The following is a 22,320-nucleotide window of genomic DNA, read 5'->3' as shown; positions in this document are numbered from 1 at the left end:
CTCCTGTTTCAACGGGGGCACGTGTGTCGACGGAATTAACTCCTTCTCTTGCTTGTGCCCTGTGGGCTTCACTGGCCCATACTGCCTCCATGAGATCAATGAATGCAACTCTCATCCGTGCCTGAATGAAGGAATATGTGTGGATGGCCTGGGTACCTACCGCTGCACCTGCCCCTTGGGCTACACTGGGAAAAACTGTCAGGTAATTAAATTCCAGCCCACTCACTCAGCTTCCTCAGAGTAGCCAAGTTCCGTACCTATTTCTTTTCTAGGTACATAAGCCCCTCCTGAAAGAGAAAGTTCTAGGTCTCAGGGTTGTCCCTGAGATAAATCAGGTTAACTTCTTAGTAGCTAGTAAATTGCAAAATAGTGACACTAGCCAGATAAACAATAAAATTGTTGTTAACAGCCCTAACCTGTTTGGCTCAGTGGATAGAGCATCAGCCTGCAGACTGAAGGGTCCCGGGTTCGATTCCGGTCAAGGGCATATGCCCAAGTTGCGGGCTCAATCCCCAGTCAGGGGGGTGCAGGAGGAGCCAAGTTGCGGGCTCAATCCCCAGTCAGGGGGGTGCAGGAGGAGCCAGTCAATGATTCTCTCTCATCATTGATGTTTCTAGCTCTCTCTCTCTTCCTTCCTTTCTGAAATCAATAAAAAAAATTGTTAACAGACTGAGAACTGCAGACAAATACGTGTGGGAAGTAAGCACATAGATATTGTTTACATTGGAAATACAGAAAGGGAAAAAAGAACAATTAAAAAATTAAAATTTAAAGGTCAGATATATCTAAGGGGACAAGTGTCAGGTCTTACAATGTTGTGACAACCTCCAACCAAGCTATTCACACATCTTTTAAATGCAAATTCCTAAGTTACATTGTTCTGGACTCTTAGGAAGGACCCTCAGAACCAACTAGTCTAGCTTTTCATTTCATGGACGGAGAAACCAAGTCCCAGAGGGACAAGCCAGCTCTTCCAAGATTGCATACCAAGCACTGTGTGTAATTTTATGCTATTTTACCTCTTAAAACCGTGGTAAAATGATAGCATCACAGAACTCTCAAGAATTCGGGAATGAATGGCCACATTTAACAAGCCTTACAGGTGCCCTTCAGTAAGGCTCTGTCCATGTTGGACATGCAGATGTTACCGCCTCTGCATGTTAAACAGCTTGCTGCGGATTCTGAGGGTCTGGGACATCCTCATTGGGTTTCTGCTCATTCTCACGGTGTGAGAGTATAAATGCTGGTGGAGCACTCTGCCCTCCCCCCGCCGGCCCCTCCTTTCACAAACCGTCTGTATTGTGACGTTCCTGCCTCTCCCAGAGGCCACATGGGACAATGGAGAAAGGCCCAAGTCTGCTTGCACTCTTTGCCTCACTTTTTCATAAGCCTGATTTTCTCCGCTCGAAACAAGCTGTTTGACAGTTTTTAGGCTTATTAACAGGCTTTAAGATCATGCTCATCACAGACAGGTTTGCTCGAGACCCCCGTGGATTCCTCGCACAGGATTGGCACGGGGAGACGTGTACCTGTCTGACAGCTTGACTCTTGCTTTCTAGCCTGACAGTGTGACCCTATATCCAGACATAATCATGATGTAGGTAATAGCTTAACCTATTGGGCTTCCTCAAATTCTTCCATTTCTCTCATAAAAACTGTTTAAATAGCAGAGGAATTGGACTATATAAAATGATTAGATTACTTAAGGACATTGGATCTAGTTTAAGGCTTGGATGAGGGCTTTATTATGATTATTTAATGTAATTTTATTGATTTCAGAGAGGGAGGGAGAAGGAGAGAAAGATAGAAACATCAATGATGAGAGAGAATCATCAATCGGCTGCCTCCCGCACACCCCACACTAGGTATTGAGCCCACAATCTGGGCATGTGCCCTAACCAGGAATCAAACCGTGACCTCCTGGTTCATAGGTGGATGCTCAACCACTGAGCCACGCTGGCAGGTTGAGTGATGGCTTTTGGGGAAAAGTAATTAACGTGTTTTTCTTTGATTACTTAAAATGCAGCGTAACCGATTCTCTTCGTTTCCGGTGTGTGGATGTTGACGTGTGTGTGCCTCTGTTTCAGACGCTGGTGAACCTCTGCAGTCGGTCTCCATGTAAAAACAAAGGCACCTGCATTCAGGAGAAAGCGCACTCCTGGTGCCTGTGTCCACCTGGGTGGGCTGGTGCCTACTGCGACGTGCCCAATGTCTCCTGTGAGGTGGCGGCCAAGGGAAGAGGTAAGCTCTGACCCTCAGGCCCAAGGGCCATTCCCTGAAGTATTGACTGGCCAGCGGCATTTAGGGCAGGCGTTGTTACTATGGGCTGAGAGGGGAGGGCAGGCAGTACGGGGTGGGCAAGGCTCTGGCAAAAGGGCCTGAGATGAAAGGGCAGAGGAACAGGCTTAGAGATTCCAAAAAAGAAATGTATTTGTATGCCTCTTCTTGATCCATTCAGCTATCAATGGACACCTAGGTTGCTTCCTTAGCTTGGCTGTTGTAAATAATTCTGTGATGAGCATAGTGGTGAATATATCTTTTCACATTCGTGTTTTCGTTTTCTTTGGATGAATACCCAGAGGTGGAATTGCTGGGTCATATGGTAGTTCTATTTTTAATTTTTTGAGGAACCTTCAGACTTCGCCAGTTTACAATCCCACCAACAGTGCACAAAGGCTCCCTTTTCTCCACATTCGTGCCAACACTTGTTATTTCTTGTTATTTGTTGACTTTGTGATAATAGCCTTTCTGACCGGTGTGAGGTCTATCCCATTGTGGTTTAATTTGCATTTTCCTGGTGATTAGTGATCTTGAGCATCTTTTCATGTCTGTTGGCCATCTCTGTGTCTTCTTTGAAGAAATGTCTATTCAGGCCCTCTGCTCATTTTAAAAATAAAAATGTTAATGTTGAGATATATGATTTATGTATTTTAGATATTAATCCCTTATCAGGTATATGATTTGCAAATATCTTCTCCCACTCAGTAGGTTGTCTTTTCATATGGTTTCACTTATATGTGGAACCTAAAAACAAAAAACAGAAAAACAGACTTAGAGATACAAAGAACAAACTGATGGTTGTTGGAGGGATGGTGGGTTAAAAACATGAAGGAGCCCTCGCCGGTTTGGCTCAGTGGATAGAGCGTCAGCCTGTGGACTGAAGGGTCGCAGGTTCGATTCCGGCCAAGGGCACATGCCTGGGTTGCGGGCTCGACCCCCAGTAGGGGGTGTGCAGGAGGCAGCAGATCAATGATTATCTCTCATCATGGATGTTTCTATCACTCTCTCCTTCTCCCTTCCTCTCTGAAATTAATAAAGAAATATATTTTAAAAATTAAAAAAAATAAAAACATGAAGGGGATTAAGAGGTACAAACTTCCAGTTATAAAATAAAAAATCATGGGGATGTAGTTTATAGCTTAGGGAATATAGTCAATAATATCATCATAATGTTGTATGGTGTCAGATGGTTACAGCACTTATCATAGTGATCACTTCATGAGATATATACATATAAATTATGAATTATTATCGTGGTGTGCACCTAAAACTCATATAATGTTGTATGTCACTATATTTTCATAAGAACAAGAACTGTATTTTAAGTGAAACGAAGGCATGTGCCACTTTCAGGGCTTGTTTATTTTCAACACATATCCGATGTCAGGGTCCCTGAATTAGACGGGAGTAAAAGCCAATGTGCCCACTGGCTTGATGAGTTTGCTCAGAGTTGGTCTGAACCTGACACGTCCTGTGTCTTCTGTGACGTGTCTTCCTCCTCTGGTTCCCCAGGGGTGACCCCCGACCGCTTGTGCCAGCACTCGGGCGTCTGCATCAATGCCGGCAACTCGCACCACTGCCAGTGCCCCCTGGGCTACACCGGAAGCTACTGCGAGCAGCAGCTGGACGAGTGTGCGTCCAATCCCTGCCAGCACGGAGCCACCTGCAGGGACTTCATTGGTGGATACCGATGTGAGGTAAGAGGCAGGCACACAGCAGAGACCTCCCGGAAGATGGTGCAGTATTGTGAACACCAGCGTACTGAATTTAGCTGCATATGTCTTATTTTTACAAATTTTAACCAAACACCATTCCAGTGTTTCCTGTGAAAGTATACATTTGTTTCTTTCAGTCCCCTGTGCCGTAAGTTAGCGTAGCTGTAGCAAGATATTTTCAGCGGTCTGGAACCATCTCACTTCCCTGGGGCTGCCTCTGCTCGTTTTAACACTCAGAGCCAGTATTCACTGCCTGAACCTGGAGATGAATAATTTACCACCATCCACATGACTCCTTGGCCGAGTCATAGCATCTTCATGACCTACAAGGGAATGAACGCATCTTTTAAAGATGGGACAGCCGCCCCCAGGAGGGACAGGAGTTTTGCATAGGGGCCTGTCTGAACCATCCCTCAGGATCCAGTCCTTGCCATCCACGATGGTGGCTTCTTCAGCGGGAAGAGGTCAATGCGGGTGGGCGGCAGTCAGCCCCGCACAGGATGGTGGTTGGGAGGGGTGTGATGTCAGAAACATGCCTGAGCCAGGACGCGGGGCAGAGGTCACAGTATCGTGCCAGATGTCATTTGCTCTCGTGGTCTGTTTCCAACAATGGTCCAGTATTTCTTGTCCTTCTGTCTGCCCCTGGCAGTGCGTCCCAGGATACCAGGGTGTCAACTGTGAGTACGAGGTGGATGAGTGCCAGAACCAGCCGTGCCAGAACGGGGGCACCTGTGTCGACCTGGTGAACCATTTCAAGTGCTCCTGCCCGCCAGGCACCCGCGGTAGGAAATCAGCCTTACCCATTCTCTGTCCAGGGCTTTCTCTAAGTTACAAATGCAATTTTAATGTTGGGAGGAGGCGTTAAAAATCAGACATTTAGTTCTGAATTCTGGTAACGCGCCGTTTCATTCACTTGCCTCTTGCCTGGCTCTGAGGTTCTGACTCATGTCCTTGGTGCTGTCTGGGTCTTGCTGACATCTGATGTTCCATGAAACACAGAATGTGGAAATCATAGAATTTTGCAACATTAGCCTGGTGGCGAGATTTCTTGGAGCTTCGAGGGAAAACAGCCAGTGGCCTCCTGAATAAATGATTCCCATTTACCGGCTGATGTGTGTTTTTAAACTTGCCACGTCTTGTCCCCCTAAGGTGGGGAAATGAATGGAATGAAAACCTTGCTGGAGAGCAGGGTTCCCAGAACGGTCCTAATTCTCGCTCTCCTCTCCCCCAGGCCTGCTTTGTGAAGAGAACATTGATGACTGTGCCAGGGGGCCCCACTGCCTCAACGGTGGGCAGTGTGTGGATAAGATCGGGGGCTACAGCTGCCGCTGCCTGCCTGGCTTTGCCGGAGAGCGGTGTGAGGGGGACATCAACGAGTGCCTGTCCAACCCCTGCAGCTCGGAGGGCAGCCTGGACTGCGTACAGCTCACCAACGACTACATGTGCGTCTGCCGCAGCGCCTTCACAGGTGAGGCCTCTCCCCGAGGAGGCTGGGCCTGGGGGGCCCACCCAGACCCGAGGGAGCTTTCCTTAGGCAGGAAAACTAGACCAGCATCGGTCAGGGCCCAGTTTCTTCTTAGGTCTGTGCTCCATAGATTTTATAGTTAGTCTACAACAGTGGTTCCCAAACTTACTTGGCCTACCGCCCCCTTTCCAGAAAAAAATATTACTCAGCGCCCCCTGGAAATTAATTTTTTTTAAATTTTAATAGCAATTAAACAGAAAGGTATATGTATTAATGTTTCTACCTTTTTCGTAAAATATAGTAAAGAAAGGTGTAAGTTAGAAACATTGAAGTTTGAAATTATGAAACTATTTATTGAACTCAGAATAGAAAGGTAATACAAAAAAAGTTCAAACAAATGCACCTGTGGCCGTCACCGCCCCCCTGGATCGCTGCAGCGCCCACCACTTTGGGAATCACTGGTCTACAATCTCTACATTTTCTCTTTTGCTATACATTGATTTTATATATATATATATCACATATATTTATACGCATATGTAGTATATATACATTTACTAGTATGTAGCAGAGATATAAAAAAATAGAATGTTGGGAGTAGTTGAGCAAAATCACATTTTTAATTGCAATAAAATACACATAAAGTTTACCATCTTAACCATTTTTAAGTGCACAGCTCAGTGTTGTAAGTACATTCACGCTGTTGTGCTGCCATCACCAGCATCCATCCACAGAGCTCTTTTCCTCTGAGCAATACCAGTGGGGAAATGAACTCTGGAAAGTTAAGCTGTACTTTAAAGCAGCACCAATCAGGCTTCAATAAGGCTAAAAAAATGATTGAAAAGAGATGTTATGGATGAAAATTCTCTATAAATTGCAAATCAGCATTTATATGTATTGGTCCGGGGAAGTCTCTCCTATGAAGTAGACGATGTTAACAAAATGCAGTGAACAGTTTTGCTAAATGTTTCCTTTGACTTATGACAGCTAAATGCCTTCACTAAGAAGCTGTGTCGTTTTTGTTCTTGTTTTTGTTTTTTGTGATGGTTTTAGAGTCACTTTTCATATCCATCCTGTTCTGTGAGTCAGGTGGGAATGTAGGCCAGGCGTGCTTGTCGTGTAGATGAGACAGGTGAGGCGGTGGGTCAGGCACCATGAGGTCGGCGCGTGCTTCTCCCTGTCTCTGTGGCTGAGACCTGAGCGCTCATACCTCCCACCCCACCTCTGACCTCTGACCCTGGGCTCGCTCACACCCTCCCAGGGCTCTGCTCAGTAACTTGCAGCTACACGTCTGCCTCCTAAAGCTTTTCATTTTCTGTTTTGAGGTCGTCACTGTGAAACTTTCGTCGACGTGTGTCCCCAGATGCCTTGCTTGAATGGAGGGACTTGTGCCGTGGCCAGCAACATGCCTGATGGTTTCATTTGTCGTTGTCCCCCGGTAAGTGCCGTGTTGCCTCCTGAAGGCGCACGCTGTCTTCTTACGGTCTGACGAGCCGAGCTTATCTGGTCTTCGTGGGGGGCTTTCTTGGTGGGGAGGTTTCTCCATTGCAGCTCCCTTAGAAGAAAGTGCTTGGGTTTTCCGTGTAGAGCTAAGATACCGACACAGTGGGCACCCTAGTCTGCGACCGTGGGTCTTCGGGAGCAGCGAGGGAACCCGCACGCGGTGGGGGATGCTCCCCGCAGAGAGGACTGCTGTCTCTGGCTGCGAGTGCTGCGCTGGAGGTGGTCTTGCTGCCCGGCTGGGGGCAGAGTTGGTTGGTAACGCAGCTTCGCCTGCATTCCTCAGCAGGGGCTGTTGGGGAGCAAGCTGCTGCTTAAACTAGAAGGAAGCCTGATTTTAGCCATTTGCTGTGCAGACCCCTTTGCCGCTGGCAGAGGCTGAAACCTCCCTAAAACAGAGATCACGGTGTGGAGGCCCCGAGGGGAAGCCTGTGCAGGCACCCTGGCCGGGGCCGCGCAGGAAGTGGAGGAATGACTGACATGGGGAAGTGTATTTACCCAGAACTCCTGAAGTGATGGCCCACACTCCCCAAAGGCCTTACATAAGCGATGGAACGATGGTTAGGAGAGGTGCTAACAGATGCAGCGTCACCTGCGTCTTATCCCATCACGACCTGTGGATTTAATTTGGGCGTGATCTTAAGTGGGTACAACTCACATCATCCCAAGGGTTGGCCTGAAGAGGTCTCTTCTTGCAACTTGGTCCAGTTGGCTGTGTGGAGGAATCTTAGCCTCCCTAGCGGTGTGGCCGAAAGCTTGGGAGGGGAAATGGGACGTGCCCTCAAGAATCGACCCCCCATCCTCATTTGTTCACTGATTTCCGCAGGGGTTCTCCGGGGCGAGATGCCAGAGCAGCTGTGGACACGTGAAGTGTAGGCGAGGGGAGCAGTGTGTCCACACGCCCTCAGGGCCCCGCTGCTTCTGCCCCAACCCCCAGGAGTGCGAGTTGGGCTGTGCCAGCAGCCCCTGCCAGCACGGGGGGAGCTGCCTCCCGCAGCGCCAGCCCCCGTATTACTCCTGCCAGTGCCCTCCGCCGTTCCGGGGCAGCCGCTGCGAGCTCCACACGGCCCCCACCAGCACCCCACCTGCCACCTGTCACAGCCAGTACTGTGCCGACAAAGCTCGGGACGGCGTCTGCGATGAGGCCTGCAACAGCCACGCCTGCCAGTGGGACGGGGGTGACTGCTCCCTCACCATGGAGAACCCCTGGGCCAACTGCTCCTCCCCACTGCCCTGCTGGGATTACATCAACAACCAGTGCGACGAGCTGTGCAACACGGCCGAGTGCCTGTTCGACAACTTCGAGTGCCAGGGGAACAGCAAGACGTGCAAGTAAGGGTCCTGGGTCCCTCGAAGCGGAGGGCGACTGTCACTAACACACCTCGGTTTCCTGTTCCTGCTCCTAACCACTCCAGCGCTTCCGCCCGACCTGCCTCAGCTTTCAGACTGGTGCCCGAGGCCCTCTGCTTCCTGGCGCCGGCCTCGTCCCACCGCACGCCGCCCGGGGCGCTGCCTGGCTGGCAGAGGTTCAGGGATGCTCCTTGCACAACCACCCTCTCTCTGCCTATTTCTGCCTTCTCACCTGCTGCTCTCGTGACCTCCTGGGGAAATGCCTTTTGGACGTGGTGTTGCCCACTCTCAGGCAGCCTCTCACGTAACCTGCCCGCAGGATGGATGGAAAGGTCTGTACCTCTGCCTGCTCACCCCGCACCTTTCCCAGCTGGGTTTTTCAGGAAGCGGAGCTAGGTTAGGCCGCGCAGCCCTCCTGGTCTTCGCTTCGCAGCTACAGGGCGCTCTGTGGGTCGCATGGAGACTGTCGTGTTAGCTGTCCCATTCTATTTGCCTCTGATGAGTTCTCCACAGCCTGGTGAGGCGTGGGTGTTGTTAATGGTCTTTCAAGGGTGAGGGAACCGAGACCCAGCGGTTAAACTGCCAAAGCACACCCAGCGCTTCCTGACACCTCAGTGGCAGCTTGTGCCGAATGGTATGACTGTCACAGGGTGTCAGGGAGGGGAGTGCCGAAGAAGTGGACTGTGCACCATTTAGGTTCTGGGACTCGATTTCCTTTTCCTAGTATTTGAAAGAGGCAGTACAAGTTAGATGTGGTTTCCTGTGTGGGACACACACCTCCCTGCCCACCTTCCCTAGCTGGGACTCAGTGTGGGTGGGGAGAATAGAGGCCATATGGACACGTCTTGATGGCTCGGAGCTATGTATCCAGGTTCTGGAGACACCTGTACTTCCAATGCCCCTGGTTACCTCGCCAGGGGCGGTGCAAACAGAAATAGAGGAAGCATGAGGCAGGTTGATTTTCCTCTTGTTTGTCCACCTGATTTAAAAACATGACGAGCTACCAGGGGCCCCTAGCCCGTGTGGCACAGTGAGCACGTGCTGTCTCTCGTTCAGGGCGCGCCCCCTGAAGCCGTGTGGCGCAGACTCTGTGCTCTAAGATGGCAGGGGCGGGAGATCCAGGGAAGGCGTCACGGGCATCTGGGGCCTGACCTGGGCCACAGAAGATGGGTAGGAAAAATCCAGCGTAGTTCCCAGTGGAAAACCAAATGGAGCTGCGGCCTCGTCTGAGCCCCTCCCCCCGGCCTGCCTCCCTGCCCAGGTACGACACGTACTGCGCAGACCACTTCAGGGACGACCACTGCGACCAGGGCTGCAACAGCGAGGAGTGCGGTTGGGACGGGCTGGACTGCGCTGCTGACCGGCCGGAGAACCTGGCCGAGGGGACCCTGGTGATCGTGGTGCTGATGCCCCCCGAGCAGCTGCTGCAGGACGCGCGCAGCTTCCTGCGGGCCCTGGGCACCCTGCTGCACACCAACCTGCGCATCAAGCGGGACCCCCAGGGGCACCTCATGGTCTACCCCTACTACGGCGAGAAGCCGGCCGCCCTGAAGAAGCCGAGGCTGGCACGCAGGTCCCTTCCTGAGGATCCAGACCAGGAGGTGGCTGGGTAGGTTTTTGGTTTCTGAGCTTTTTTTTTTTTTAGATATATTTTTACTGATTTGGGAGGAAAGCTAGAAATATCAATGATGAGAGAGAATCATTGATCAGCTGCCTCCTGCATGCCCCCCATTGGGGATTGAGCCCACAACCCGGGCACGTGCCCTGACCAGGAATCAAACTGTGACTTCCTGGTTCATAGGTTGACGCTCAACCCCTGAGCCATGCCGGCCGGGCTCTGAGCTGCTTAAAGCTTAATTTCATAAAGCTGAGCACTTCGATACACAGAGGAAGTCATAACATAATCTGTGAAAATGCAAAGCCCAGACAAATAAAACAGCCCACCAGGTAAAACAGACGCACGGTCCCAGGCTCTGTGTCTAAGACTAAAGGTTTGCCTTGATCTTGGGGATCTGCAAGGTGGGCTGGAGCGAGCACGAGGCAGGAGGCAGGGAGGCCTCCTCAGATGCTGGGCTCCCCAACCTCTCGCCAGGTCACCTCACATCCCTTTAGCGGGACTTCTCTCTCATATCAATCGTTGGCGTCCCAGCTGTGTGTGGCCTCAGTCAGAAGGCTTGGACTCAGCCCAGGAAGGTGAGGTACCCCCTAAGCAGGAATCAGTGTGTAGGATCTGAAGGAGAGATACTTTGATTTCTGAGAGCTTTCTGGAGGAGGCAGCACCACAGAGCGGAGAGGCCGACACTGCAGGAGACAAGGAAGGCTCGTGCAGCCCTGCCTAACTCCTCATTGCCCTTTCTCCTCTTTCCCCTGGGCACCCACAGCTCTAAGGTATTTCTGGAAATCGACAACCGCCAGTGTGTTCAAGATTCAGACCAGTGCTTCAAGACCACGGATGCAGCCGCAGCTCTTCTGGCCTCTCACGCTATCCAGGGCACCCTGTCCTACCCGCTTGTCTCTGTTGTCAGTGAGTAGCACTGCTTTAGAGGGAAGGCATGGGGGGCGTCACCTGGGGACAAAGAGGAAGGGCACACTCCTCAACATGCAGCTCTTTGTTGTTGAGGGCTGGGAGCTCCCAGCTGCCCTCAGGATAAACGTAAAGCTAGTGTGGGGAGGTCAATGTCTTATCAACACGTTTCCTGTCGCTTGCACTTGCAGGTGAATCCCTGAATCCCAAACCCACCCAGCTGCTCTATCTCCTTGCCGTCGCTGTTGTCATCATCCTGTTCCTTCTGCTGCTGGTGGTCATCATGGCAAAACGGAAGCGTAAGCACGGCTCCCTCTGGCTGCCCGAAGGCTTCACCCTTCGCCGGGAGTCCAGCAATCACAAGCGTCGAGAGCCGGTGGGACAGGATGCCGTGGGGCTGAAGTAAGCCGGCTTGCCCGCAGCACTGCTCACAGCAGTGATGAGCAGGGGTAGAGCAGGCAGGCAGGTCGTGTGGGTGATGCCTTTAGCTCTGAGCTCTGACCACATCGCCACACGTGACCACACTCTGGGTACCCCCTGAGCAGCTGTGAAATAGCAGCCAGAGGCCAGTGCTTCTGACCTGTACGTGTATCTGTCGCATTGGTGCTCAGCTTCTGTATTGAGGCACACTTTTTGTTCTGTTTTGTTAATCCTCACCTGAGGATATCTTTTCCCATTAATTTTTAGAGAAAGTGGAAGGGAGGAAGAGAGAGAGAGAGACAGAAAGAAACATGGATGTGGGAGAGACACATCATTGGTTTTCTCCCGCACACACCCTGACAGGGCCAGAGACCCTGCAACCCAGGTACATGCCTTTGACCGGAATCGAACCTGAGACCCTTTAGTATGCAGGCCAATGCTCTAAACACTGAGCACACAGGCCAGAGCAAGGCACACCTTTGTTGTAAGCTCTTGATCAGCGGGAAAGAAAGGATGTTTACTCCGGTAAAGGGATGTAAATAAAATGCTGCCCATCCCTGTGGGCCAAAGCGAGTAGAGAAGAGAGTGTGTCCTGGTGGGACAGGTGTGGCAATCCTCCGGATCCGTTGATGATACGCCTCTTATTTTCCCCCCTAACCCTGGCCATCAGGAATCTCTCCACACAAGTCTCAGAGGCTAACCTGATAGGTTCTGGAACAAGTGAGCATTGGGTCGACGATGAAGGGCCCCAGCCAAAGAAAGCCAAGGTGAGTTGGCAACCATCGGCCACGCTCGGGTCACATTTCCGTTCCTGTCCTTAGGAGCAGGAGTGTCCCAAATGGGAGTGATCCTCTTTATACGTTTCCCGGGCCACGGCTATTCCAGGTGGTCATGAAAGGCAGGGATCTCCAGGTCATTGCTGGCCTTGGGTGACCTCTGTGTGTTTTCAGTAAGAACTCTAAGAATAATAAAACAGGCAACAAGCATGCTTCCTTCCTAAAGTGCCATAGATGGCAGCCGGTAAGGACTGAGGTGTGTAAACAGTTTCCTGCTGGCTCCATCGCGCCCTTGCTCTGTCGGGCATTTCCCCTCTGGAAGGGAGGGTGGGATTAATAGTGAAGAAGCCAGTGGCCATTAGAGGCTCCTCATCTTGAACCTAGGAACTAACGCCATTTAGAAGTAAGAGGTGGATTGGGCTGGAGCTGAGGTGGAAAGGGAGGCCATCGGTCCGTAACTATACATGGCTGGGACGTGTATGTCCCGTGGGTATTCTAAATCAGCGTGAGGAGGTGGACCTTGAGTATTACCGGCACGCACTGAGCACAGAGTCAAGTCCAAAACTCTGCTACTTGGTAGCTGGCAAGTTATTTAACCTCCTTGTATGTAATTACCCTTGTTTGTAAAATAATGCTATTAACAGGGATATTAGTAATTCTTTTCTCTGTGAGTTGTTGTGGGGATTAAATACAGCAGTACGTGTACTAGTAAAGTGCCTTACCTACTTCCTATCCCATGCCAGATACTCAGGAGCGGGCAGCTGCATTTAAAATTGTAATACTAATTATTGCTCAACAAATATTTCCCGGGCACTTGCTCTGTGCCCGGCACTTGCTCGCACAGGGAGGCAGCCCTGGGAAGGGTGTGGGCCCTGTTCTCGGGAGCCTTAGTCTGTCTAGTGGTAGCGACTGGAGTGCAGGCGCCAGGAGCACCGAGCACGGGGTCAGGAAGGAGAGGGGAGCAGAGTGCTCTTCAGGACCCACGGGAGGAATTAAAGTCCAAAGTCCTTTGAAGGGGCGGTAGGAGTTAATCAGAGGATTGGGAGAGACCCTGGCAGACAGAGGGACCAGCGTGAGCAAATGCCCAGAAGCAAGGAACTGGCACCTGGGGGACCTATAAATGGCATGTTAGGTAGGTAGGCACGTCAGGTGTTAAGGCTGAGGCTAGAGTTTGGGCGGTGGGGGTGGGAGAGCTGTCCGGTGACCCGGGACAGGTGAGCAGGAGCTGGGCGGCAGCGTGGATGCAGATCTGAGGGTTAGAGGCGGGCTGAGAGGAAGCTGGCGGGAGGCTGGGGACTAGCTTCGTCCGCAGCCCCTGGTGGTGGGCAGCTTCACAGCCGGCGCGCCGTCCCCTTTCAGGCTGAAGCCGAGGCTTTGCTCTCAGAAGACGACCCCATCGATCGACGCCCCTGGACACAGCAGCACCTCGAGGCCGCAGACATCCGCAGGACCCCGTCGCTGGCCCTCACGCCCCCGCAGGCGGAGCAGGAGGTGGACGTGCTGGACGTGAACGTCCGGGGCCCAGGTCAGCACCCAGCCTCCCCCCACGAGGCCACGCCTGCCTGGGTTCTGTGTTGTCCCTCCCGTGTCTGCCCTGCTTGGTGATGTGCCCCCAGCCGGTTTCCCAAGCGCTGAGTCAGCGTGAGGAGACAGTGCTGAGGAATAGGGACATGCAGGCTGAACTCACAGGAGCAGACAGGGGATCGCACACCGCTTCACGCCCAGCGTGCTTGCGAACACGTGGGCTGATTATATGAGATAGATTTCATTTACTTTTTTGTTTGTGTTTGGGGGTGGGGGGGAGTGGGGTTTTTTTATTATTAATCCTCATCCGAGGATATTTTTAGTGAGTGGAAGGGAGAAGGAGAGACAGAGACACATCATAGGTTGCCTCCCCCACGCAACCTGACAGGGGCTAGGGATCGAGCCTGCAACCGAGGTACATGCCCTTGACTGGAATCGAACCTGCAACCCTTCAGTCTGTGGGCCAAACCGGCTAGGACGAGAGAGATTTTAGTACAACAGAAAAATCATATCCCAAAGCAGAGGGATGGAGAATTCATTTAGCTGAAACTTCGGTGCCTATAGCTCTATTAACACTGAATATTTTAAATTGTCCATTTAAAAGTAACATAGCCCTTAGGGACTTGCACAGAAAGCTTGTTTAACTTCAAGAAGAACCCTTCTTGCTGCCTCATTACCCTTTACTGGGGGGGCCATTCCCAGTGGAAGAGCAGGTGGCCAGGGTCACCAGAAGCACAGGGATTCTTCCCAGTCGAATAACGTGACTCGTGTTGAACTGTCCGACAGCGGGGTTAATTGAACACGAGGGCCGTTCTCCTCCTGAGTCCCGGGTTCTCCTTTCCTGTAGATGGGTGCACCCCGCTGATGCTGGCTTCCCTCCGAGGAGGCAGCTCAGACGTGAGTGAGGAAGATGAGGACGCAGAGGACTCGTCTGCCAACATCATCACAGACTTGGTCTACCAGGGGGCCAGCCTGCAGGCCCAGACAGACCGGACCGGCGAGATGGCCCTGCACCTGGCCGCACGCTACTCGAGGGCAGATGCCGCCAAGCGTCTCCTGGACGCAGGTGCAGACGCCAACGCCCAGGACAACATGGGCCGCTGCCCTCTCCATGCCGCAGTGGCAGCTGATGCCCAAGGTGTTTTCCAGGTAAAGAACATGATCTGCAGTATCTTGTCTTTGTTAAGGCACTTAGCATCCCATTACATTCACTCAGCACTTCTTTCAGAGAATAAAGCAGGTGGCAGAGCCGGGCTTGCTAGATGGGAAAGCTGGAAAAGGGAGGCAGGCAAATTGACCTAATTGTCGGTAGCCAGGGGGTGACAGACCCGACAGCAGTGTTCTGAGTGCGAACCACATGGTTTTCTGAGGTGCCAGAATGCCTCCCAGATGAGTAGATCGAGGGGAGTGGTACCTGTGATGAAGCCTTTGCTAGTGTTAGCTTCTGCCTACAGGTTTACCTGACCACGTGAGCTTCCACGTGAAGTCACAGTGTGCTCCTTTTGCCCTGGTATTGCACCCTTTTGAGGAAATTGGAAGCATCCTGTACACCGTATTGGAGGTGGTGGTATTTTCCCACACCCCCCTTCTTTCTTTAGAAAGTAGGACTTCACTTTACATGGAGCCATTGTCTTGAGCACATGTTTGTTCAGTCGTTCATTCATTCATTCATTCATTCATTCCACAAACATCTGTTGATTGATCCTGGTAGAGACTCAGGCACAAAAAGAACAAGACATTTCTTCCCCTCCAGGAACTCACAGCGTGGCCTCCACTACGATGCCCTTGGTCCTCCTCTCGGTGTCATTACATTCTTCATCCAGGTGACTCTCTCCTGTACTTTCCCTTCTAGATCCTGATCCGCAACCGAGTGACCGATCTGGATGCCAGGATGAATGACGGCACCACACCCCTGATCCTGGCTGCGCGCCTGGCTGTGGAGGGGATGGTGGCGGAGCTGATCAACTGCCAAGCAGACGTGAACGCGGTGGATGACCACGGTAGGGACGCTGCGGGGTTGGGATTCTGACCTGCAGAGCATCCTCTAAGGGGGAGGGTTGTTGGTCCTTAAAGACCTGCCTCAGGTCCAAAGCCACTGAAGGTTCATCCGTCCATCCAGTCTTTCTCTTAACATGATGAGCTTGGAGAGCTGAGCCATTGGGAGGTGCGTGGATGAAGAGGGGAAGGGATGGTTAGGGAGGGCTCAGGGCCTCAAAGCAGGTCTGTGAAAGTTTTGCCTGTGTGAGCTGCCTGGCCTGCCACTCTCATGAGGACCTATGAGAGCCGGATTCCCTGGGATGGGGCACCATTAGAGACCCTAAGTATATGTTCTGGCGTGTATACATACATACATACGGTCTTCAGTGCGGCAGGGTTGGTTCTGCCATGTGGAGGGCGGGGGCACCACAGACAAATGGTCCTCATCCCGGGAGGTCCTCTGGAGGCTGAGCAGCCTGCATGCAGCACTCCTAGAACAGGGGGAAGGAGGAAGTACTTGGAGTTTGTCCTTGGACCCCACAGGGAACTGACTTCCTGATGCGAGGAGCGGGACGTGTCCTCTACGCCGCCTGCTTACACGAACGTTTCTCTTGCAGGAAAATCTGCTCTTCACTGGGCAGCGGCTGTCAACAACGTGGAGGCAACGCTTTTGCTGCTGAAAAATGGGGCCAACCGAGACATGCAGGACAACAAGGTGCAGTCTGGGCTCCGAGCCCACCATCTGAGGCCTCCCCTGTCTCCCGCGGCTCCGCCTGTGATCAGTGTAGACAGAGGAGGAAGCGGGCTGGACGGGAGCCTTAGGAAGGGCATCAGGCTCCCCCAGGGAAGGGCCGGGGCTGAGCCTCTGCCCACGCGGTACTCAGCCTGCTGCAGGCCGTTCTGCACGTGACTCAGTGCCGCCTCGCTGCCTTGCTGTCTTGGACGGCCCTTCTGCTGTGCCCTGCCCTGCTCTTGCTCACTTCTTTCTCGTTTGTTTTCCTGGTGCTCTTCTTTTCTGCTCTTGGACACCACGTGTTTTCCTGTTTGCTTTTCTTCCTCTGAGTTTTGGGTCAGGCTTCCCTCTCTGGCTCATCTTCTCCCTTCCCCCTACTTTAGTTCTTCTTTGTGCATGTCCTTTCTCCGCTTTCTTTTACTTTTCCCAGCTCTGCATGTGCTTTAGGTTCTCCCCTGCTGCCTTGCTTATTTCTAACTCGTTCACCTACTTTGATGAGCTCAGTGCTCTTTTACGACGCTCTGCCTCAGCAGCATGCTTGAGTTCACACATTCCCACCTAAGGAGACACTGCCCTCAACGGGCAAAATTGGTTCCTGGGCTGGGGTGAAATAATCGTACTCTTTCGCCTGAAGCATAGATATCCGTTCAGCACATAGCTAGAGAGACAGTCTGTCGGTGGCATTAAAATTTCATGCAGGGGGGCAGTTTGGGAACAAATGTCTAAGGGGAGGGTGACAGTAAAAGGATTGAGAAACATGGCTCTGGCCCCAAGAGAGTCATTCATTCAACTGTGCTCTTCGTGGGCCTTCCCTGCAGGAGGAGACGCCGCTGTTCCTTGCTGCCCGGGAGGGGAGCTATGAGGCCGCCAAGATCCTCTTAGACCATTTTGCCAACCGGGACATCACAGACCACATGGACCGCCTGCCCCGGGACGTGGCTCGGGAGCGCATGCACCACGACATCGTGCGCCTGCTGGACGAGTACAACGTGGCGCCGAGCCCTCCGGGCTCCGTGCTGACCTCTGCCCTCTCCCCCGTCATCTGCGGGCCCAACCGGTCCTTCCTCAGCCTCAAACACACTCCGATGGGCAAGAAGCCCAGACGGCCCAACGCCAAGAGCGCCGTGCCCACCAGCCTCCCTAACCTGGCCAAGGAGGCCAAGGAGGCCAAGGGTGGCAGGAGGAAGAAGTCGCTGAGTGACAAGGCCCAGCTGTCGGAGAGCTCCGTGACTCTGTCCCCCGTCGATTCCCTCGAGTCCCCTCACACCTACGTTTCCGACACCACCTCCTCCCCAATGATCACATCCCCTGGCCTCCTACAGGCCTCGCCCAACCCCATGCTGGCCGCGGCCGCGGCCCCCGCCCCCGTCCACGCGCAGCATGCACTGTCCTTCTCTAACCTCCGTGAGATCCAGCCTTTGGCCCACGGGCCCGGCACTGTGCTTCCCTCGGTGAGCCAGCTGCTGTCCCACCACCACATGGCGCCCCCAGGCAGCGGCAGTGCGGGGAGCGTGGGGAGGCTGCATCCGGTCCCTGTCCCGGCAGACTGGATGAACCGCATGGAGATGAATGAGAGCCAGTACAATGAGATGTTTGGTATGGTACTGGCACCAGCTGAGGGCACCCCTCCTGGCATAGCTCCTCAGAGCAGGCCGCCGGAAGGGAAGCATATGACCACCCCCCGGGAGCCCTTGCCCCCCATCGTGACTTTCCAGCTAATCCCCAAAGGCGGGATTGCCCAACCCGCCGGGGCGCCCCAGCCTCAGTCCAGCTGCCCTCCGGCTGCTGCAGGCCCCATGCCCACCATGTACCAGATTCCAGAAATGGCTCGTTTGCCCAGCATGGCGTTCCCCGCTGCTGTGATGCCCCAGCAGGACGGGCAGGTCGTTCAGACCATCCTCCCCACCTACCACCCTTTCCCAGCCTCCGTGGGCAAGTACCCCACGCCCCCCTCACAGCATAGTTACGCTTCCTCCAGTGCTGCCGAGCGAACGCCCAGCCACAGTGGTCACCTGCAGGGGGAGCATCCCTACCTGACCCCATCCCCAGAGTCTCCTGACCAGTGGTCAAGTTCGTCACCCCACTCTGCTTCTGACTGGTCAGACGTGACCACCAGCCCCACTCCCGGGGGGGCCGGAGGAGGTCCGCGGGGACCGGGGACACACATGTCTGAGCCAGCACGCAGCAACATGCAGGTTTACGCGTGAAAGCCTGCCTCCGGTGCAGGCACAGAACTGCCTATTGTAAATGCTGCTGAGGACAAATGAAGGTCATCCGGGAGAGAAATGAAGAAATCTCTGGAACCAGCTTCTGGAGGCAGAAGAGAGAAGACGCTCTTACCTCTCAGCTACTGCGAGGAAAGCAGTCCCATCAGCATCAGCGGGTGTCTGCAGGGCTCTGGGAGGGAGCGACACACCTCCTAATCTCTTGCCCATCAAGCCAAGTGTGTTGGAAACGCAAGATGAATACGAGACTTGGGACCATGTTTACCCTCTTTTACTTGGAGAATGGACGGATGCCTATTGTAGCTCAGACATTCTTGCAGCTGGGACTGCGCTGTACGCCCTGGGGGCTCCTGCCCTGTCCATGAGAAGATTCCACGGGGAATTATCCCTGGAATTCTAGCTGGACTGACCTGTCTCATCCTCTCAGCCTTGGCAATTCTTCGGACTGTTTGGTGCTTTGAGTTTTGCACCTGTCTGTGTTCGCAGCCACATCAGCCCGGTACCGGCCCGGCCTCTGTGCCTTTAACCATTCCTGCTCTGGAACGTAACTTTCACTGCCTTGTCCCTCCGTGTTCGCAGCCACACCAACAAGATACCGGCCCGGCCTCTGTGCCTTTAACCATTCCTGCTCTGGAATGTAACTTTCACTGCCTTTTCCCCCCCGTTTTCCACTCTCCCTGGGGGTCTCCCGGGTGACTTTGGTTATGGTTCTCAGCATAAACCTTCCTGTTTCTTTAGAAAACGGACATTCGGCATCCTCCTGCCTGACAGCATTCCTGGAAGAGGAGCAAAATATTTTTCTTCGAACCCCATTTTGGGACCGGAGATCCCTTCAGGGTGCTCCCAAGCTCCCTGGCCTGCACGCAGGGCTTCATGGAAACCTTACGGGAGGGAGGGTGCGAGTCCGTCTTTTGTTCGTGGGCCTAGTCAGTGTGCAGTTTTACCCTTGGCAGTTGTACTATGACCCTTTAAAAAAAAACAAAAAAACCCACCAGGACTCAGCATGTTGGAATGACCAAGCGATAAACTCAGTGATGCAAGAAGTGTTCCCACTGGCAGGTGCCTTCCCTCCCTGCCCAGCAGCGCACTGACTCCCGTGGGAAGCCTGTGCGCGCCTCCCCGCCGGCAGAACCCTCGAGGGCTCCCCTCACTCACCCAACAAACAAAGCTGTCTGTATATTGAGCCTTTCCTTCCATGGGTCCTCACAGAAGAAAATGTCTCAGACGATAATTCTCTCACCTTCTAGAATGGAACTGGCCTCGGCTCCGGGCAGCCCATGGCAGCCGTCTTCCCTTCGTTTTCTGATTCTCTTTCTGATCACAGGCCCACTCACCAGTCTTCCTTTCACACAGGAGGGGCTGAGTTACCGGTGCCCCCAGTAGGTTCTCACCAAACACAGGGATTTATTTTCAAGGGCAGGAAATGGAGCCTTGGCCTCGCTCTCTAGGGTCAAGGCCAGTCCCTTGGAAAGGGAGGAACGACGAGGCAGCCCTTGCTACTTCTTGCTACCATTCCATTTCCTTTGAAGCAGTCATGACATCTCCTTTTAGGTAACTAACAAGCTTATCAGGGACATTTTTCTTTCCTAGAGTCACCGTCTAGAAGACAGTGGACAGTTACAGATTCACTGTCCTCGACACCCTCGTGTTCAGTGTGAAAATGCATCTCACCTAAGTCTGCTCTTTGTATTTGTGGTCTTGGCAGCTTGCACGCCCCTGGGTCAGGGGCAGGAGTGTTCTAGGTAACACCAGAAGTAGGAAGCTAAAGAATAGTCCCCCCCCCCCCGCCCCCTTCTCCCTGAGTCAGCAAATAATTGTCACATCGACCTGGTGCTATACTGATATGGCACCGGGGAGATCAGTTCCCCGGAGCAGGTGGGAGACATTAGTAGGGGCGTTGCCTGCTCTGTTTTGGGGTGAATAACAGTCTTCATTCCTGCCGTGGCTGAGTGTTCACCAGGGCCTCCCACTTACTTGCTTTATCTGCCTGTGGCCCTGTACAGAGGAGCCCAGGGTGTCTGTTAGCAGGGATGTCTACAAAGGATGCTTTTCAGTCCTGCCCAAGTTCATGAGCCAAGAAAAAGAATTCGTTCTGCTCTAATATAAGCAGACTGTCCATTCATTCTGCATTTTATTCTCTCAGGTGGCAACTCTACCAGCCCCTTTCATAGTGTGTAACATTCTGTCACTCTAACTGCTGACTCTGTCCTTGGCCGCATTTGTTAATTCACAGGTGGGGGGCGGGGTCACCTGTCTGACTCACCATGGAGCCCCACACCTGCCCCACTTACCGAAAGTATCACCTCTGATCCAGCAGCTTGAATCTTTGATGACCTCCCTCTCCCAGCACTGTAGGCCTCACTCGCTTGTTTCTCCGTGCAGCCCTTTGGGTTTCGGGGAAGGAACGAGAGAGCTGCCGTCACAGACCACGGGCTCCGCCTTTCAGGCACTGGTCGGTCTCTGAGATTATAAGGACCCTTGAGTTGTATCATATCTAATAGAAGAGACGGTGAGTTGGAGACTCACCTTCTCATTTGGTTCTGAAAGGCAGACAAACTTTTAAGGGGACAGAGCTTTTATACTGTGTATAGGTCAACCCCCCACTTTTGGTTTATTTTTATAAATTCTTCCTTTGATTCTTCTGTCATCCTCGGGATAGATTTTTTTTTATTTGTTTATTTCTTCTGTTTTGTGTGAAGCATCATTTGCTGACTTAACATGATGGTGAGGGAGGGAGGGGTTTAAGGGCAAGAGAGTCTGAAAGTCTTTAGTGTAAGCCATCAGCGATGATGCTCAAGTCCATTATGTCATCCTACTATTAAGTTTGGTAGCCCATAGTTCTTGCACAGAAAGGAACCAAAGGTGGAGTGTGCTGTCGGCAGGTGGCTTCAGGAATTTGGCCTTGACCGATAACATTGAATACATGATGACCCTTTGATTGGACGGTTCTATGCCCCGAGGCTCTGCCCCTAACTGTCTGGTACTATGCTCCTTCCTTGTGTACATTTCTCTTAAGAGTGATATCATATGTTTGTATGAGAAGGCCCATAACCAATAAAATGACTGCATATTCCTAACTAGGCATAGTAAGGAAAATGCACACTTTGTTTTTACTTTTCAAAGTTTCATTCTAAAAGTAGTTAAGATGAAATTTATATGAAAGCATTTTTATCACAAAATAAAAGCAGTTACATGTCAAACTCAATGGCGTGGCGGTTTTCATTTCCTGCGGCTGCATCCTGGTGACGACCTAGTGCCCTCCTTCCTCTTCGAGAGAAATCCTTCGCTTTCCATCCTGGGCCCCACAGGGAGGGCCAGGCCCGGGGCTCCCTTTCTTCTCTCTCCAGGCAGATCCGAAATCAGTGCTTTTGAGGAAGGCGCTTCTGTCACATAGGAAGCATCGCGAGACTGAGTCCCTTTCCTTTGCACCAGCTGGTGACAGACAGTGGCTCAGGACACGGCGCCTTCCAGGGGAAATGGAGGTGTTTGCCAAAGGCAGAGCTGAGGGTTAGGATATACTGAGTGATGCTGGTGGGGCTGGGACCCAAGCTGTCAGTGTGCAGTATTATTTCTCAGATTGTATATAGAACTTTATACGGTTACAAAATAGTATTTTGCATATAAGTATGTTACCAAGTTTATTCATTTACTTGCAGAGTCAGTCAAGTGAATGTTTGGCCACAGATATTTGACATCGGTGATATCTGTGGCATTCGCCGCCTCCTGTCAATTTCCATAGCGTATTTGCCGAAATAACGTTTTAACACAACTGGCAGCACATAATGGTTATCCTGGGAGGGTTATGGTTTAATGTAAACATATATAATACAT

At 52.3% G+C, this 22,320-nt stretch overlaps 1 protein-coding gene across 2 annotated transcripts in view; it reads left to right on the top strand.

Annotated features, from left to right (window-relative positions):
• NOTCH2 (notch receptor 2) overlaps positions 1–21,694 on the top strand; it is a 131,157-nt gene extending 109,463 nt beyond the window's left edge. The window contains exons 19-35 of one of the 2 annotated variants that reach the window (XR_009449787.1): positions 1–202; positions 2,088–2,241; positions 3,793–3,977; positions 4,645–4,777; positions 5,227–5,463; positions 6,786–6,898; positions 7,787–8,292; positions 9,572–9,919; positions 10,692–10,834; positions 11,026–11,236; positions 11,925–12,021; positions 13,390–13,555; positions 14,402–14,703; positions 15,407–15,554; positions 16,149–16,246; positions 17,083–18,988; positions 19,082–21,694. Coding sequence is in view for 1 of the 2 variants with exons in the window: in XM_059673550.1 (XP_059529533.1) it covers positions 1–202; positions 2,088–2,241; positions 3,793–3,977; positions 4,645–4,777; positions 5,227–5,463; positions 6,786–6,898; positions 7,787–8,292; positions 9,572–9,919; positions 10,692–10,834; positions 11,026–11,236; positions 11,925–12,021; positions 13,390–13,555; positions 14,402–14,703; positions 15,407–15,554; positions 16,149–16,246; positions 17,083–18,471 (4,432 nt within the window). In the remaining variant the exon portion in view is untranslated. Of the gene's footprint in view, positions 203–2,087; positions 2,242–3,792; positions 3,978–4,644; positions 4,778–5,226; positions 5,464–6,785; positions 6,899–7,786; positions 8,293–9,571; positions 9,920–10,691; positions 10,835–11,025; positions 11,237–11,924; positions 12,022–13,389; positions 13,556–14,401; positions 14,704–15,406; positions 15,555–16,148; positions 16,247–17,082 lie in introns of both variants that reach the window. The other variant, XM_059673550.1, reaches the window with a different exon arrangement.
• The last annotated feature ends 626 nt before the right edge of the window (positions 21,695–22,320 follow it).

This window comes from Myotis daubentonii, chromosome 18 (assembly GCF_963259705.1).
Source record: "Myotis daubentonii chromosome 18, mMyoDau2.1, whole genome shotgun sequence".
Classification (NCBI taxonomy): Eukaryota; Metazoa; Chordata; class Mammalia; order Chiroptera; family Vespertilionidae; genus Myotis; species Myotis daubentonii.
Note: the sequence above shows the minus strand (reverse complement) of the source record. Positions and strands in the feature narration are given on the sequence as shown.